Source organism: Anolis sagrei, chromosome 1 (genome assembly GCF_037176765.1).
Source record: "Anolis sagrei isolate rAnoSag1 chromosome 1, rAnoSag1.mat, whole genome shotgun sequence".
In the NCBI taxonomy this organism is placed as follows: Eukaryota; Metazoa; Chordata; class Lepidosauria; order Squamata; family Dactyloidae; genus Anolis; species Anolis sagrei.
Window position 1 is genome coordinate 91,453,167 of NC_090021.1, and position 19,861 is coordinate 91,473,027.

Sequence of the window (19,861 nt, forward strand, 5' to 3'; positions counted from 1 at the left end):
TCCAGTGAGCAGTCGGGCTTTATTTCCTGGAGGATGGACTGGTTGGATCTTCTCGCAGTCCAAGGCACTCTCAGAACTTTCCTCCAACACCACAGCTCAAAAGCATCGATCTTCCTTCGCTCAGCCTTCCCTAAGGTCCAGCTCTCACATCCGTAGGTTACTACAGGGAATACCATGGCTTTGACTAGGCGGATCTTTGTTGCCAGTGTGATGTCTCTACTCTTTACTATTTTATCGAGATTGGACATTGCTCTCCTCCCAAGAAGTAAGCGTCTTCTGATTTCCTGGCCACAGTCTGCATCTGCAGTAATCTTTGCACCTAGAAATACAAAGTCTGTCATGGCCTCCACGGTTTCTCCCTCTATTTTCCAGTTGTCAATCATTCTTGTTGCCATAATCTTGTTTTTTTTTTTTGACGTTTAGCTGCAACCCGGCTTTTGCGCTTTCTTCTTTCACCTTGATTAAAAGGCTCCTCAGCTCCTCCTCGCTAGCCCCTGTCAGCCACCTCCACCAAGTCTGGCCTCCTTAATGAGAGCATTCAACACCCCCCCCCCCCCAACTTGGTTGCTTCACTACATTGGCTATTGCTGCAAGTAATGACAGTGTGAATAAATTGTCAATATTTGCTTGAGATAGTGCTTACAGTTCTGGAGGGACTCTTAATTTTTTGCATCTCAGACTTAGCATGGGGATTTGGTTAACCAGTTAATATTCATGAGTAAACCAGGTTTTTTAAAAAAATCTGAAACATTTCGGGGGGGGGGGGTTGAACCCCTAAAACCACCCCCTCGCTACAGGCCTGATTGTGTGCCTTTATTTAATAGGATAAAGGCACACAATACACTATCTTTTTAACATCCATACCCGATGATGAACCCAGTGGCCTTCGAAAACGTGTGCAATGTGTTGGGGGCCTTTTATTTGGCCTAATAAAGGGACCACTTCAATATGTTATTTAGATTTTCCTGCATTTTCTTTCAAAATCATTATGTGAGAGCTTAAGAGGGAGAATGGGCTTGGAGGGGAACTATTTTGTAGGGATTTCGTCCAACAAAACTGCCCGCCTTTTGCAAAACCCTTCAAAAAGGAAGAAAGAGGAAAAGGCGCGCGAGGCCGGAGCCAACATTCTCTGGGGTCTCATCCGAAAAGCGTCTCTCACAGCCAGGGAAAAGAAGCCCTCTGCGCTTGCGCACTCCGCACATGCTGATTGAGCGAGGTCGAGCACAGCAAGAACGGACCGCTTCGTTACGCAGACCGTACCATTGTGTCGTCGAAATTGAGGGGGATGAAGAAAAGAAGTTGATAAATTTTCGCTCTTTCTTTCAAGTGTAAAGGGCTCTGCCTCAGGAACTCTCTGCAAGTTACCATGTTGCCTTCGTTTGGTACCGGAGCGCAATTCTATGCCTTCGAAAAGGCGGGGCCTGAGAGTGCGTTTCCCCGCTCCTCCCCCCCTGCGGGTGGTTCCTTCCTCGAGTGGCACGAGCCCGCGGCTGGAGGAGGCGGGGCCGGCTTTTTCTCACGCAGCTGCGTCGCCGCCTCAGCGCCAGGCATCTCTGCTGTGCCCTGCCGGCCTCGCTTGATCCGGAGGTAGCTGGGGATTCCCTCAAGAGGCGGCTTCATGGCATACAGTCAGGGAGGCGGCAAGAAGAAAGTCTGCTACTACTATGACGGTAAGAAAAGTGGGGTTTCTTTCGCGTTTGAGGGGTGTGTATGCCTTTAAGTCTGTGAGAGAGCGCCTGAGGGTGAAACCCCCCCCCCCTTTTGTGCTCCGGCGCGTCCGTTGGTTCTGTGTACTCCCCGTGCGCGCGCCCCATCCCCATCCCCTGCGCGCGCCCCCTCTTCCTCCTGTCCTCGCGCGCCTTCTTGCCCCCCCCCCTTTTTTTTCCTTCCCGGCGCACGCGCCGCCTACAGCCCCGCCCCCTCCCTCCCTCCTCGACGCCCCCTCCCCTTTTTCTGTGCCTCTCTCTCTCCCCCCCCCCCCCCTCAGACCTATTGTGTCTGTAGAGGCGTCTCTCCAGAGTCCAGACGGAAGTTGCTAACCCAGACTCTTTCATCTCATTTTTCCTCCCACCTCCACCCTCTTATCTCTTGCATCCTCTTTTCTGTTTGTGAATACTTGGCTGCTAAAAGATAGCACTGGGATGGATGCAAAGGTATCCACCTGGAATGGAGGCTATTGTCATCCCCCCCCCCCCCGGATTTTGCATTGCAGGTATCCCAGGAAGCATCGGCACTGTAGAATAAATGAAGTTTTGACACCATTGTATTTTATAATTCTACTAGCCGTCCCCTGCCATGCGTTGCTGTGGGCCAGCTTGGTGATCTGGAAAATAAAGTAATAAGGAAGTGATGGTTTCTAATATATGTATTTTCTTTATGCTTCTGGGTAAACAGTATTTCTTGTTTCTTTTTCAGTATTGATGTAGAGATTGTCTGGTTTGCCTACTCTGGAACATGTAACATAGAATTGTCCTTTAGGAGTCCCTTTAAAATCTATGAAACTATATCTGTCATATTCATATGTATGTGTGTGTGAATCATATATAACTATCTATATATGGCTCTTTGTCAGGAGGGCTTTGGTTATGTTTTTTTGCCCGGGTGAAGGGAGTTGGGCTGGATGGCCTTCACCCAGCATTTCTCAACCTGGGGGTTGGGACCCCTGTGGGGGTCATGAGGGGGCGTCAGAAGGGTCATCAGATAACATCAGGAAACACAGTATTTTCTGTTGGTCATGGGGGTTATGTGTGGAAAGTTTGGTCCAGTTCTATTGTTGGTCGGGTTCAGAATGCTCTTTGATTGTGGGTAAACTATAAATCTCAGCAACTACAACTCCCAAATGTCAAGGTCTGTTTTCTCCAAACTCCATCAGTGTTCACATGTGGGCATATTGAGTATTCATTCCAAGTTTGGTCTAAATCCTTGATTGTTTGAGTCCATAGTGCTCTCTGGGTGTAGGTAAACTATAACTCCAAAACTCAAAGTCAGTGCCCACCAAACCCTTCCAGTATTTTCTGTTATTCACGGGAGTTCTGTGTGCCAAATTTGGTTCAAGTCCATCATTGGTGAAGTTCAGAATGCTCTTTGATTGTAGGTGAACTATAAATCCCAGCAATTACAACTCCCAAATGACAAAATCATTTTTTAATATATATTTATTTTTCAACATTTTCAAGAGAGAGAAAAAGGCATCCAAGATTACAGTGAAAGTGGAGCAACAGTGTGCTCGCCTTAGAAAGAAAGGAAAGAGCAAGAAGAGAAAAAAAGGAGGAGAGGGGAGGTGATGGCTTCCTGTTCGATCCACAGGGACGTAAACAATTGTGTCCATTTACTTTTCCGCATTATAACTTAGTTACTTTTCTCTATATTAGTTGGTATATCCTTCATCCGTAGAGTTGGATTTGCATATCTTCCTGCATAAACCTTCTCAGAGGCTCCCAATTCGTCTGTTTATTCTTATTTTTATTGTCAATGTATTGTGATAAGTTGTCCATGCTCATATAGTCTAGGATTTTGTTTATCCAATCACCAATTGTAGAGGGTCTTTCTCTTTCCATTTTTGGGCAATTGTCGTTCTTGCCGCAGCTGATATATAAAAAAACATCTTTTCGTTTTCACCTAAATTCAAGTTTGTTATGTTCAAAAGATAAAATTCCGGTTTCAACTCAAATTTCACCCTAATAATTTTTTGGGTACATTTGTGTATTGCTGACCAGTAATTTTTGATTGTTTTGCACCCCCACCACAAATGGAAGTGGGTGCCTAGCTCTTTTTCGCATCTCCAGCATCTATTAATTTTTATTGAATTTTGATATTTGTAGAGGTGTCAGGTACCAGCGAAAATATATCTTGTACCATCCTTCAATTATATTTGTAGCTTTCGTGAACCTTAACTTCTTCCAGATGTTCTCCCAATCTTTTAACAATATTGGATGGCCAATGTCAATGGCCCATTTTGTCATATTTTCTTTTATTCTCTCTTTTTCCAAGTCCCATTCTAACAGGCTTTGGTAAAGAGTTTTAATTAATTTTTGATCCTTTTTCATTATCTTATCCCAACTTGATTTCTTGGTATTGAACCCTACTTTTCGATCTTCTTTGAAGCATTCTTTTGTTTGCCAATAGTGAAACCAGCTCATTTTTCTGTCATATGTAGGCATGCCATCCTCTTCTAAGGTCCCACCCCTCTAGGGTTAACATTTTTCTGTTTTGTAGGGTCACCCAGTCGTTGATCCAGGTCAGAGCACTCGCCTCAAAATAACGTTGCAAATTAGGGAGGGTGAGGGCAAAATCAATTTTTTGAGTGATGGTCACTCATTGGGTTGTTAGGTGTATTCTGTCCAAATTTAGTGTCTATCCGTCCAGTGGTTTCTGAGTTATGTTAATCCCACAAACGAACATTACATTTTTATTTATAAAGATTTAAATGTTTAATTTACCTACATTGTTTGAAGGCATCAAATAGTTGCCTAAGTGTAAGCTGCCTTGAGTCCCCCTCCAGGGTGGAGAATGGCAGGGTAGAAATGTTGTAAATAAATAAATAAAAATAAATTTCAGCTGCCCTGGCTCAATGCTGTGAAATCCTGACATTTGTTGTTTAGTGAGCCAACCACACTCTTTGGCAGAGAATGCTTTTAAAACTACAACTCTCAGGATTCCATAGTGTTGAGCCGTGGCAGTTGAAGTAATTGCATTACTTTTCGCATGTCAGACTACATAGAGAAACCATTGAAATCCACAAGCATGTGGACAATTTTAACAAAAAGGAGAAAACCATGAAAATTAACAAAAACTCTAAAATCAGAACAGTAAAGAAAGAACAACACTCAAAAATAGAGGAATTCCAGACAAGAAACAATCTGGGCCAGCTAACACCTCCAAACAAAGGATTCCCGCAGGTTTTGAAACTGCAAGGCCATTAAATGCTAACCAAGGTGGCCAATTGCAACATTCACATTGCCTCCAACAGAGAAGAGTTCTTTTTTCCATCCTGGACATTCCACAGATATATAAACCTCATTTGCTTGGTTTCCAACAAACCCCTCAACCTCTGAGGATGCCTGCCATATAGGTGAGTAAAACACCAGGAAAGAATGCTTCTGGAACATGGCTATACATCCCATAAAACACACAGCAACCATGCATTCCTTCTGCAAGGTAGATGCACTATTATTCATGTGGCATTAAATTCTGCCTTGGCAACCAGGTTCACTGGTTGCCAAGGCCACAAGATGAATCCATGAAGAAGTCAAGGGTCCTATCACATTACATTGTTATAGCACAATTATTCCACCTCAGCTGCTGTGGTTGCATCCTGTCATTTACGAAAGCCTGGAAAATCAGAGAGATGCCCCTCCATAAACTGCTAGTCTTAAGATTCCATATGATGCTGTTGTAGTAGTTAAAGTGGAATAATATTGGCATAAAAGTGTAGTGTGACAGGGCCCTAAAGATTAACAAAAACTCTAAAATCAGAACAGTAAAGAAAGAACAACACTGGACAACTTACAGAACTATCATTGATGGTCTTTTCTCAGTAGAACATCTTGTTCCAGTTGTTTTTCGAACTCCAAATAAAGCTCAAGATATCACTGATAAAGAAAACAGTAATTTTAATGTTAAGTGTAGATCCTTGCTCTGTCCTTAAGCCTTGCAAAACTGATAAAGCAAAAGCATCCTTCAAGTAGAACAGTACTGTAAACATCAGCAATGTGTTTTAAGTTGAAAGTAGTAGTCTTTTTCCGTCCTCAAACCATTGACAAGTACCAGGAGTGTCCAGCAAAGAAACAATGGAACCACTTATAGTAACATTACCTGGCATATTGGGGAGGGGGAGGAGATGGTGTCTGTTGACATCAAACAGCCTAGCATAGCATATTCTTGCTGCAGTGTTTATAGCTGACATCAAACAGCCTAGCATAGTTTATTCTTGCTGCAGTCATTTTTTGTTCTGTCATTCCTAGTAGGAATGTTTCCAGTTCAAATGGAATTCTCATATTTGGTATTTCCCGTAGTATCTTATGTATTTTTCTCCAATATATCCGAGCCTTTGTACACGACCATCACATGTGGAAATATGTTCCTTCTATCTTTCCACATTTCCAGCACTTTATATTTTTGTAACATTTTCCAAGTTTCTGGGCTGTCATGTACCATCTGTGCGCTACTTTAATCCAATTTTCTTTAAAAATTACAGATGTTGAGGTGGCAAAAATTGATTTATCAGGATTGAATATAAATCCCAGTCTTTGATAATTATATCTTGCACAGCAAAACAAAATGATAAGCTGTGAAATCATACTCTCTTTCTAAAGAAGCTACAGAGTGAATTGAAGTGATACCTGGAAATGTTAAATTGACATTTAAAAATCTGTTGGGAAAATTGCTGTCAAATAAATGGGCTTAGGTTCACATCAAACATCGTATCCACATGCAACTGGCAGACAAGTACATAGAATTTAATAGAAGCATATGACCAGGCTGAAGAAGGACAATGTGTTCCATCCTTTATGTATGTGAAGCACAGCTACCATGTTCAAAATATCCCATTCTGTCTTCCAAAACCAACACAGAAGTGCAGCTTTTCTTTAGCAATGTTAATCAGAGAGTCATGTTGAAGGGGTTTTTTTTAACAAGAATAAAAACAATGGTTTAAGGTTGAAATATATGGCCAGTAATCATCTACAAAGTGTCATTTTATCACTACGAGATGTGAAGAAATGTCTGGTGGTTTTGTATACAATGAGCCATATGAAAATGATTCTTCAGAGGTATTTTACACTTTGTTACACAGGCAGTTTTGCAATATTTAACTATGGTTTTGACCTGTTGATACCAACAGGGGAACTGTACACTGAACAATCAGTTCTGTCGAGACCAAAATATTGTAGCCTACTTGAGATTTTCAAAGTGCATACAAGAAAGTCAGTGGCAGCTGCCTTCTTTGTTGCTTAGTTTTCTTTGTTTAGATTTTGGTAAAGGAAAAGGTTCCTTGGTAAAGAAAGTTCTGTGATCTGAGATCTTGATGTTGATAAAAGAGGAATAGTTCGAATTAGACAATATGTGTAGTACTCTGAAAATCATGATAGATTTTCAATGCTGAGTTTACATACACTTAAAATATTTTGGAATGATCAAAGTACAGGCCATGATTGTTGTCAATATTCTACTGAACCAGTCCAGAAATTTGAGTGATAGCATAAATGTATTAGTCTTGTATTCTTTCACATATGAAAATAATGTAGGCAGTAAATAGTAAAATGTACTTATTTAGATGTTTCTCTTTGCTGTATATAATTACGTTTATTAACCTAAAAGCACACAAACATGTTGGAAAGAAATAATGAGGCACTTATCACTCAGGGGCAAAAAACCCTTTGTATTCTTGTGGAAAAATACACAGTCTCTAGTTGCTTGTATCTTAATCAAATCCATTGGTTTTTCACAAGACAAATGAAGATGTTATGCTTTGTTTCACCAGTTGGAGTTGACAAAGGTAAAACAAATTATTGTTTGCAGAGGTGTTTCTTTAGGGGTGGGGGAATCAGGCCTAAGGTCTACACAAGAAAAATGATAACAGGCATGATTACTGTACAGTGGTCCTTAACTTGTGGGCTGTGGACCACCAGTGGGCTGCGAGGATGAAAATCTATTCCTTCCTCTTTATTTATGTATATTATTTTATTTATTTTATTTACACTCCTTTTGTGCCACCAGCCACTACTTTCCTGTCGCTGACCATGGCATATATTCTGTATCAGATACTAGAGCTGATGTGGTCTATCCAATATAATCAGAACCCCAAACTGAATCTAAAGTTGAATCAGCACTCCAAACCGAATTGACCAAAAACTGATCCGTAACCCTTATGGCAGTGATGCTGATTGCCATAATGGCGAACTGGCAGAGATTTGATGGTGCTTGGCTCCAGTGCTTTTATTGCTTCTCAAGAAAATAAGTGAAGTGATAATTGAAGATAGATTTATTAATCACAGATTAAAGTACACCACTATGTGTTCATCTTTATTCCGTATATATGTAGACCTCTGTGTGTTGATTTTCATAACAGGAGAATGTAGAATTCTGCATTTCTATATTCAAATTAGTGTAATTTATATTGGTAGCAAAGTTTTAGTCTCTGAAGAATTGTTGTGGTAGTGATTGGTGCCAGGATCCAAAAGTGTACTTCTTCAAATAGATTAGCTCTATGCTCAGAATTATGCAGTGACAATCCCCTTTGTGCTCTCTAAATCTGCTCTGAAATGTAGAAAAATCCGACGTAACATATTTGTAGGCAGCAAGAGGGTTTGAAGAGGAATGTCAAGGAAAGCCCCATTGCAGAACAGTTGGCATCAGAGTTAGGGTTATCCTTGTAGATCTTGTTAGGTCTCTATATCCAAGTGAATTATCCCCACCTCCCAAAGTATTTTGATGATTGACGTGTACATTAATTGGATTTCAGTCTTCTAAACTTGATGGCGCATTCATTTACTTATTAAATATGTATTAAAATGATTGAGAGACATGTTTTGATCCATTTTCCTGAAGGGAAATAATTTAGTAGATAAGTTAAAAAATAAAGTCAATTATATATCAAAAGTGGAATTATTTATTTAATTTTGTAGCAACAATTAGATTGAGAGTACTGATTAGTTTAAGAAAACTTAATAACTTTCCCACTTTTTTGAGTTACATTTATATTACAAAGGGCCAAAGCAACTGAAATACGAGCATCCTGGCTTAGTGATTCAGATTGGGGTGTGTGATTTGGCTTCTCAGATTTAAAATCCAAACCAAAATTCAAAACTCAGTGTGTTCATGCTCCTCATTGACTTGCAATGGGAAACATTTTTTTTTGTTTTTACCCAAATGTAGATGTAACTTGGGTTAATGGTAACAGAGTTAACCCCAGCCAAATTTCAAACAAGTGGAGTCATTGAGATTTGAGAGTTATCACATGACTCAGGGCAACTTCTGATGGGACTCTCTGGGGTTTCATTTCAACTGCATAGAGAAATGGAGCCCAGAGTGCCTTTGGAGTAGTCGGGTGTTAGCCAACTGCAAATGGCTCAATGCAGGAGTACATTGGGGGAAAGACAGGCCTGAAGGGGGAAAAGATATGAGATGGCAGAAGACAGACCTCAACAGGAGGGAACAAAATAGGCCTGTTTCCTCCGTTGTCCCACTCTGTCCCCTCTTTCCCCTTACCTGTCTGATGAGTCTCTACAGTCCCTGCTTCCAAGCTGAATGGGTTTCAAGAATCATAGAGGTGAAAGAGTCCACAAAGGCCATCCAAGAGTAAGAGAATGAATGTTTACCAGGACAGAAGGCAGTATCTATTGTTTTGTAGATCGTAGAGAAACCTGACAAAGTAAATAAGAACTGTGTTGTTAGACATTTAAATATCATTTTGTTTATTTACAGGTGATATTGGGAACTATTATTATGGGCAGGGACACCCAATGAAGCCCCACAGAATTCGTATGACTCACAACTTGCTGCTTAACTATGGCTTGTACAGAAAAATGGAAATCTATGTGAGTATACAATCATAGCTCTATAATATAGATGGTGATGATCATTGGAGAGAGTATATTGTTAGTAGCAGAAAATATATATAAATATACTGTTTATTATCATCTTTATTATAGTAATAGTTAATGTCATACTTTTTATCTATTTAAATTTTGAGAAATTTATTTGTTTTACAAAATTTCAGACATAATGTTATATTAACACAAAAATATTTGCAGAATTTGGGTAGTCAGGTATTGCCAATGGTCTCTTTTGTTGATGAGAATGTCACATTTTGTTGTTTTTAGTGCTTAGATGGTTGAGACAATATAAGAGCTAAATACAAAAGTATCTTAATTGTATCAACCTACTAAGAATAAAATACAGTAACTGTTTTGTGCTTACGAATGTTGTGGACTTGACAACAAAAATGCTAAAGCATTATAAATAAGTGTTCATTTAAAATTTGTCTAGCTAAGGCTATATGAAGTATTGTTGCTTCCTATTCTATGTCAGACACATTTCAGTCTTTCTTTTTTACCAGCGACCCCACAAAGCTACAGCAGAAGAAATGACGAAATACCACAGTGATGAGTACATCAAATTTCTTCGCTCAATAAGACCTGACAATATGTCCGAGTATAGCAAACAGATGCAAAGATGTAAGTCTGATGTTGAACTAAATATAAGTAAGTCCTTAACTTTTGAGAGCCTTTCCCCAAAATATCAACATAGAAGATTTCGAGACTCTTTGTACATGGCAAATCTAAATTAATTGCTGTGTTCATTTCCTTGACTTACATAATGTTTTACCAATTTTGTCTTGGGGACTTGAAAATAGAAAGCCTTGTATCGGCTATTTTAATTTAATGTAAAGTATCTGTTGTGTCAGAATATTAGTGGATTACTAATACTTTGAATTGTTAGTTGCCTGCCCAGTAATCACTTTGTTTAAATATAATGTTGCAAAATTGCTAGATGATGGTTTTATAGAATCTTAAAATTGGAAGATACCACAAAGGCCATCCAGTCCAACCGCCTGCCATGTACAAATCAAAGCCCTCCTGACAGATAGTCATCAGCCTCTGCTTAAATATCTCTAGAGAAGGAGACTCTACCACATTCTGAGGCAGCATATTTCGCTTACCATTAAAAGTCTTCCTAGGTGGAACTTATTTTCCCTGCAGTTTGAATCCATTGCTCTTTGTCTTAATCTCTGGAGCAGCAGCAAACAAGCTTTTTTCAATAAGACATCATTTCAGATATTTAATCATTGCCATCCTGTCTACTCTTAACTTTCTGTTCTCCAGGCTAAACATATCCAGCTCCTAAGCAGCTCCCCATGGGGCTTGGCTTACAGATATGTTATCATTTTGGTCCCCTTTCACTGGATGCGTTCTAGCTTATCAATATTTTTCTTGAACTATGGTGCCCAAGACTAGATACAGTATTCCAGGTGATGTCTGACCAAAGGAGTATAAGGTACAATAGAATATTACTCCCTTGATCTATACACTATATTTATGTTGATGCTGACTTAGAATCACATTGGCTGTCAAGCCTATCCAGAAAAGTAGACTTCATCACACTCTAAGGGGAGAGCATTTCATTCTTTTCCTCCAGTTTAATCCATTGCTCTTGTGTTCTAGTGTCTTAAACAGCAGAAAGGAAGCTTGCTTCATCTTAATATGGTATCTTTTCAAATATTTAAGTGTAACTATTTTGTCACGTGTTTACCTTAGGCTAAACATGCCCAACTTTCTAAGCCAGGATGTCCTTAATTTTACGGAAATCAGCTTTCCTAAAGTCTAGAATATATGTCTGACTATGTTTGGCTTCCCCTTTCCAATGTATAACATTCTCCAGCAGAAGATAGTACTCCATATCAGAGGATCCTGCAACCTCTATCCTATTAATAAGGTCATCCCTGTGGATTAGGAGCATATTTTTAAAATAGCTGTTCCCTTTGTTGGAGTTTCTGCATTCTGAACAATGAAATTGTCTGTATGGCGAGTAAGGAATTTGTTGGTCTATGCAGAGTTTGATTTCCAGCAAATATCAGGATAATTGAAATCTTCCATTGCTACTACAACTCTAATTGTAGAGTTGTAGTAGCAATGGATTGTAATTACAGAATTTCTTGTTCTGTAATTATCTTTTCTAGGAATGCATCATCTAAATCATCATTATGGCTTGGAGGTCTGTAGTAGACCCATACAGTGATATCTCTGTTGTTTCTTTTCCCCCTTAATTTTTACTCAGATACTCACAACCTGGTTTCCAGGATTTACGTCTTGGACCTCCTCACAGGTCTAAATCCTAGATATTCCTCCTCCTTTCCTGTTTGGTGTATTTTTCCAAAAATAGGCTATACCCCTCTGTTACTACATTCTAATCATGAGACCCATCTCACCAGGTTTCAATGCCAGTTATATCATATTTGTTTTGTTGTTTTAAGATTCAAGCTCATTTTATTTATTTTCCATGCTTTGCCCATTAGTGTAGAGCAGGGGTCCTCAAACTTTTTAAGCCAATGACTTAAGAAGTTCACAGTCCCTCAGACCATTTGGGGGGGACGGGACTATAGTTCGAAAAAAACATGTACAATGCATACTGCGCGTATCTTATTTGTAGTGCAAATAATGAAATAATATATGAAGAACAGTTTTAACCAGCATAAACTTACTAGTATTTTAAGGGGCAGTGTGGACCTGCTTTGGCTGGTGAGATCCTCATGTTAATTAAAATTGTTGTTGTTGTGTGCCTTCAAGATGTTTCAGACTTAGGGCAGTCTAAAGTTTAGGGCGGGGGCCAGGTAAATGACCTTGGAGGGCTGCATCTGGGCTGCAGGGCTTAAGTTTGGAGACCCCTGGTGTAAAGGCACTTAAGACAATGGGCCAGCCTCCCTAGCTGCTTATTTAAGATTTTTTTCCCTTCTCTTATTCAGTTATTTTATTTCTTGTCCAGTTCTCTGTATGAGTTACAAGGCATCCCTTGTCAGAAGCCCAGCTTCATTAAATCTCAGACCATGGTTCAAGGAGCCAAATCATTCTTGGTGGCACCATCTGCAATTCCAATTATTCACTTATATTATCCTTCTCTCCCTTCCCAATCTATTTCCTTACTGGGAGGAGACATGGAATGACAAACTGTGCATCAAGGTTTTGCATACTCAAGGCCTCAAAGATAGGGAGCATTCTGTGTTTCATATATTATATCCTGTCAGATTCACACACATCTCTCTCCTCCTCTGATAAAAACTGCAACAACATTAGATATCCACTTCTTTAACCTTATTCTACTCTGGTTGACTTTAAATGTAGAAACTTAAATCAACTTCAGCTATAAATAAATAAATAAATAAGCTACCTAGCTGAAGTAGCCATATGATCCCGTAGCTCTAACACTTCATTGTATTGAGTATTAACAAGGATAAAAAGCCAAGAATGCATATTGGACTGTGTTACATAAGCTAAACATTAATTACAAGATATTATTTTATGTGTTAAATTAGCATAATATAACCAAAGGACTCTGCCCGTAAAATTTACGATCAGATACTACAATCTTGGGATCATTTTAATTTCTTAATATAGATTCTAAAAGGAATTTTGAGTGGCAGCATAGCAAAATACTTGAAGGATACAGTGAGATTTGAGCATTGAATTACAACTCGGGTGAATAAAATTCAAATTTCTGCTCAGCCATGAATGACTCATTGGCTGACCTTGGTCAATTCATACTCTCTTAGCCTCAGAAGAATGCAGTAGCACACATCGTTAGAACAATCATGCCAAGAAAGCCCATTAGGTTTTTCCATAAGTCTGAAATAACTTGAGGCTCACAATAACAAACATTTGAGGCAGTTCTGCTTTTGTTGATTTGTCATGAATGAGTAGTAATTAAACACTTGCAGAAATCCTGCTAATATAGTGGTTCTGCTCTTGTCACAAATGAGTGGTAATTAAACACTTAGATAAATCTGTTCTTTTTGGGACTCAGGTTAGACATAGAGTGAAAACAATGCCTTGTAGATGAATTCAAATATGTAGGCATCATTGGACTTGGCTACATTTTGTTACAACCTGGAATGGAATTTACTTTTCATTTCTGCCATTTGATTTATTACAAGATAGTTGACTGCCACAATATGTTTTATTGTGGCAAAATATGCTTTGGCACAAATTTTAAGGAAATGAAAACAAATGCACCTATTTTGCTGAGACTAAAAAAGCTTTGGTGCAATCCATCACACGTAGTTCAGGAGAGTCGACCTGTGTGCAGTTTCAACACTGCGTAATCTCACATGTTTCTTTACCGTAATTTGTTGGATAGCATAGTTAAACACAAAGCGTCATTAAGATTAACATGATACCCAGACAAATCTGGGACATAATTGTGCTAAAACACCAGCGTGTCAAACATTGCAAACATGGGGAAACATGTTTTCTGATCTGATGAGGCCAACATTGAACTTCTTGACCTTACTGCAATGTGCTGTGTTTGGCACAGACCTGACAATTCTCCTTTCCCTAAGAACATTATTCCTGCTGTGAAGCATAATGTTGACATCAGCATGTTGTGGGATGCTTTTCCTCAGCAGAGACTGAGAAAACGTGCTCAAGATTGAAGACAAGATGGATGGTGCCAACCTGGTCGCCATCCATTCTGAGGGAGCTGCAAAAATGAAGGGAAATTGCAGGAATCAGATTCAAAAAGCTTCCAAAAGCAATTTCACAAAGTATTCACCTATTCAAAGGTGGCAGGTATTTTAAAAATAGATTTGAGTTTTGAAAAAAATAGAGAAAACACATGCATGCTTATTTTTAAAAAGGAGGAGTTGACCATTGACTTTTTCAAATATTGTCAAATGAGTGTCGTGAATTCTGAAAGCATTGATTTTTATTGGAACAAAAGATAAGTATTAATTACGAGGTACTCGAAACAAAATATGTGATAATCTAGCAGCAAGATTTCAGTATGTGCTGAAATGGAAGAATCCAGAAATGCTAACCAAGGAGGAATGGTTGCTGAGATTGACAGAAATTGACAAATTATCTTGCTTGATTAGGGAAAAATCAATGCCATTTTAAAAACTGGAAATTAGTTTTTAAAGAAAAAAAGAAAGTGGTTTTATAATATTGGGTTTCAGCAATTACTGAGGTATAATACTGTATAAGGAGAGCAAGTATTTGTACTGTTAAGGAGAGGGTAGAAATAGTTTGTGTGTGTTTATAATTGCTGAGAAGACCATTGAAAGTCATAAACAGTGTGATGTATTTTTTGTCTAACATTGCAGTAACTTCTTCAAATTTCTTTCATTAATTTCATTGTTTTTCTTTTTTCACTGTTACTGGTAATTTATAGTGTATCTGAACATTTTTATTTGTTTTTTTTAAAAGTAAAACAATGGAATTAAGTTTCAGAAATGCACTGAAATCCACAAGTGGTAAATGCCCAATTTGAAACCTACTGTCTCCACATGATACCTGTATCTTCATAGAATACCTGATTCAGTATTTCTTCTGATCAATCGTTTAGTGTGCTGACTGTACAAGAAATTGTATTCTACATAAAGCTTGGAACAGTGTGCCTGAAGATTAATTGAACTTCTCTTTTACAGTTAATGTTGGGGAAGATTGTCCTGTGTTTGATGGACTGTTTGAATTCTGCCAGCTGTCAACTGGAGGTTCTGTTGGTTAGTATGTCTTCGTTAGAATGGCCTATACCATTTGAAATAACAGCTTTTAAAAGGCTATCAATTAAATTGTTTGTTTTTGAAAGATACGTGAAAAGGTGTTTTTAGCATTTAAAATTGAAGAAGGCATGAGCTTATATAGATGCTTTTATAGCTTTGTGATACTAAAAAGGAATACTGAAATTAAAAGTTAAATGATTCACTGAAGAAAAAATCATAAAGCTGTAGTAATAGTTCATTGCAGTGTGTGATAATGGAGTATCCAACTATAGAGGTATCTAAAATGAACACTTAAAACGTTGAATAGAAACTCCACTTTTTAACAAAGCATTCTAAATAAATCATTTTAACTGTTTTTCTGCACAATTGTTCTTTAGCTGGAGCAGTAAAATTAAACAGACAACAGACAGACATGGCTGTCAATTGGGCTGGAGGACTTCATCATGCAAAGAAATCTGAGGCATCTGGTTTCTGTTACGTGAATGATATTGTACTTGCTATTCTTGAATTACTGAAGTAAGTTCATTCTGAAGCTGTTCCCAACATCTGACCTAGAAAGCTCCTAGAAAGAAGACTTGGGTATTAAGGTTGATATGTTGACAGGACTGGCAATCATTTTTTCTACAAACCTTTTTTAAAAAGTGTAACATTAAAGAATAGCTTAACATAAACTATAAATCATCTTTGTTCTGTATAGTTTAATTTTGACATGTTTTTATTGGCTGTCTCGAAATGTCCTTGTGTGTGTTCTATCAGGTCAAAAAAGGAAAAAGGTATTTTAGATGTTTTCTATTCCCATTTGTTAGTAGATAAACTCCAGCTTTAGTGTGGTCCCGCCCCCCCCCCCCCCGTGGAGCAATATTATAAATAGCATAATCAACATGAACTTCCACAGTTTTATCAAATTGCTCATATTCAGTTTAATGTGTGGTATTAGAGGACTAGTCTTGTCCTCTTTGTTTGGATGAATTCTAGTCATCTAAACCAATACAGACGTTGTAAGTTTTTAAGTATTAAAACCAACATGTTGTGTAGGGACATTTTGAAATACTGTGCATCACCTGATGATGATCTTCATTTGAACTGGATTTATGGTAATCTTAGTTGACAAATTCCAAATGGAAAATGTGGTTCCTTTGCAGGATAATGTTAGGAATTAACATTAGGAAGAACTTCCTGAACATCAGAGCTTTTCAACAGTGGAACTCTCTGCCTCAGAATGTGGTAGAAGCTTCTTCCTTGGAGGTTTTTAAACAGATGCTGGATGGCTATATGTTGGGGATACTTCGATTGTGCTTTTCTTGGACTAGATGGATCATGTGGTCTCCTCCAACTCTATGAATCAGTGAATGTCTATCAAAGGGGAAGATGCTGAACAACCCTAAATTGAAGTTGTTTTGATCCCGCCTTGGAGAAGCTTAGCCAAGGGGGTAAACCTAACTCCAGATCATTTGTTATTCTTTCTTCTCAGTTACACCTACAAAGGGAAGTGTGTGTATTCATGATCCACACTAAAAAAAATCAAGGGCTTTCATACTAGGTTGCATCACAAGGAGTTTCCAGTATGACTGTGCCAAGACTTAGGTCAAAAAATGTATGTGTGAATACTTTATCACAAAATACATAAAGTTTGATATGTAAATTTGATGCAGGGTAGAAGTGTTGCTTAGGCAAGCAAAACTGAACTTACTGAACTTGCCACTAGGGCTGGGTGGTTTCGTTTCGTTAATTCGTAATTCGTTAAAAAATTATTTTTTTTAAAAAAAAATAACGAAGCGATAACGAACCATTCTGGAGCAACTTAAAAACGAAACGAATTTTTAAATTTGTTTCGTAAATGCTTCGGATTCGTTATGTATTCGTTTCGTTATCGGTTTGAGGTCGTTTTGTTATTATTTCCGCATGTCTGGGGCAAGTTTTATAGTTGTTTTTTGTTTAATTAGTGAAAAAAATTATAATATCACACCAATAGTCAACAACAGAGGGAGAGGGAAGCTTCAGAAGTTCCCCCTGTCCCATTTGGAGGTTTTTTAGCGTATTGCGCGGTCGCGTCCGCCATTAACGAATCGATTCGTTATTGTTTCGTATTTGTATCATTAATGTTTCGTAATTTTTTTTACATTTACGAAATTTCGTAAATATCGAACTTTTTAAAAGAAAAATTTCGGAATTCTTTTAAATATCGAAACGCAAAACCCTCCAAAAAACGAATCGATTTTAGAAACAAATTTTTCCGTTGTTACCCAGGCCTACTTGCCACAGCTTGTTCAAAGAGCAATATAGAAATAAAGGCAAACTGTATATGCATCACTTGTGAGTATGGAAATGTCTTAAAGAAATTGAAGGCCACCCAAGAGGCCTCACAGAAACTGGTCAAATGGGAGATATAAGTTTGTGAGCCTTAGGATTTTGTGATCAGAAGAAGTTGTATGTACCATATTTCAGAGGGGAAAACCAGAAAGACAAGACGTGAGAGCACATAAATAGTTTTGGAGAGTGAAGGAGGAACTATCATGGGCCCTCTTTATCTGTAGGGGTTTGGATTCCAGGACCCCCGTCACAATAAAAACGTGGAGGCTCAACTCCCATATAAAGGGATAAGAAGGGAACTTGAGTACCGTCTGATCCTTTCAGCTCCACCCCATGGACATCCCAAAGGCAGCAGCTACCATTGTCATGCACACAATGGTGCCTAACCACCATACCAATAGCTGCTTTTTGCCTTCTTTCTCTCTCTCTCCTTCCTTCCATGCACACCCTAGCTTCCCCTTCCCACCATAGCAACCACTTCCTGCTCTTTTGATTTCCAGCCCCATACACTCCTCAGCATCCTCTCTCCAACCCAACAACCACTTCCTGCACTTTGTTTCATACTCTTCCCCTGTACACATGCTCCAGTCACCCCAAGTGGCAGCTACTATTGCCATGCACACAGGACTCAGTCTCCCTAACAATCCCAATAACTGCTTCTTGCCTTTTCTCTCTCTCTCTCTCCTTCCATTCACACCCTAGCTTTCCCTAACCCTAACCATAACAACCACTTCCTGCACTTTTGATTTTCCACCCCATACACACCTCTGCATCTCTCCACCTCAAAAACCCACTTCCTGTACATCCTTTCATACCCCCCCCCCCGTACACATACTCCAGGCTCCACAATAACTCTTCCTGGTCTTCCTCCTCACTCACTCACCTCAGGAGTCCCCGGTGGCGCAGTAGAGAGGTTCGAATCTCCCTCTGTCAACTCCAGCTCCCCTGGAGCAACACCCTAGCAGATGGCCAATACTCTCACACCAGAAGCGACTTGCAGTTTCTCAAGTCACTCCTGACACACACAAAAAACTCACCTGCATGTGCCACAGCCTCCCCTTTCTGACAGTTACCTCCCACGCTTTCTCTTGTTTTCAGCCTAATGAGGCCCAGCTTCCCTTCCCCAACAGCTAGTTCACACTCTAATTCTCCCCCTGCCCCAACTCAATGGTTTATTACCTTCAACAGGAAGCACCACAGAACTGAATATTTGACTTACTGAAATTATGTTTGATCCATGGTTGGTTGAATCCGTGGATCCAGAGTTCTCAGGCAAACAGGAAAGTATTCTGTGTGTATCCTCCATTGAGGAAAGGATGGAGAATTACCGTATTTTTTTTTTAGTCTAATGGACATTTATTTTACTAAAACACATTGCCAGAAATAGGATGTGCATTAATATAGAATATCACAGTAATCTAAGTGCCCAGCCAAGGTAAAAGGGGGAAGTTCCTTCAGAAGCGCCATGCGGCTTGGAAACAAGGAGCAGCCATGGGGAAAAGAGGAAAACTCACAAAAGAAGGAAGCTACTTGCTTTTAAAACATTTTCTGCCTCCTTTTCCCAAGGCTAGACTGCTACTGAAGCCAAACTGAGGACTTGGGAGGTAGTGAAGAAGCCCAATTGGGAGGAAAGGGAGAGAGAGGAGAGGCAGCAGCTGTTGCAGAGGCCAGACTCGCTAAGTGATTTTTCCCAACTCCTTCACCTGAAATATGACCTACACCAATTAGTATTCATTGAGGGTCTCCCTTTCAAGTTTGAATTAGCATTGCTCTTGCTTAGTTTCCAAGATAAGTTAGGACTTACCTTGTCCCACTATAAAACTTGAAGAGTTCTGAGACTTGTAGTTGAATGAGCCCCAGAACTTCTCTTGCTGAAAGTGGGAAAAGTATCTCCTTAAACTACAAACCCCAGAATCCTGCAGGAGGCAGCCACAGAATTGAAAGTGGGTGCAGACTCAAAATCCTTTTTGTTTGTTTTTTTTTGGGGGGGGGGGAGGGGGGTTATTGCCTTTGGAATGTTTAGTCTGTAATTCCTTCCAGTAAACCAGGGGAGTTTTCCATGAGATTTGCTTGTAGTTCCCTTTTGCAGCTCTAAGTAGATTGGGGGAGTAGATTGAATCCATAGCATTGAGTTATAGCAGTGAAAGTGGTGTATGACTGCATTTATTCCAGTGTAGATTCACCCAAAGACTGGAATCATCTAGGATGCACCTATACTGTAAGAATGTATGTTGTTTGATAACACTTAAAATACCATTATTCATTGCATGGAATCCTGGGATTTGTAGTTTTGGGAGGCACTAGCCGTCTTCAGCAGACAAAGCTAAAGAGCTCATAGAA

At 39.2% G+C, this 19,861-nt stretch overlaps 1 protein-coding gene across 2 annotated transcripts in view; it reads left to right on the forward strand.

The window, feature by feature from the left end:
- Window positions 1-1,503: 1,503 nt before the first annotated feature.
- The window catches only part of HDAC2 (histone deacetylase 2), a 30,506-nt gene continuing 12,148 nt past the window's right edge, over window positions 1,504-19,861 (forward strand). The window contains exons 1-5 of one of the 2 annotated variants that reach the window (XM_060753193.2): window positions 1,504-1,670; window positions 9,424-9,536; window positions 10,058-10,202; window positions 15,137-15,211; window positions 15,589-15,727. In XM_060753193.2, the coding sequence (XP_060609176.2) occupies window positions 1,619-1,670; window positions 9,424-9,536; window positions 10,058-10,202; window positions 15,137-15,211; window positions 15,589-15,727 (524 nt within the window). In that variant the 5' untranslated portion in view covers window positions 1,504-1,618. The remainder of the gene's footprint in view (window positions 1,671-9,423; window positions 9,537-10,057; window positions 10,203-15,136; window positions 15,212-15,588; window positions 15,728-19,861) is intronic. The other variant, XM_060753194.2, reaches the window with a different exon arrangement.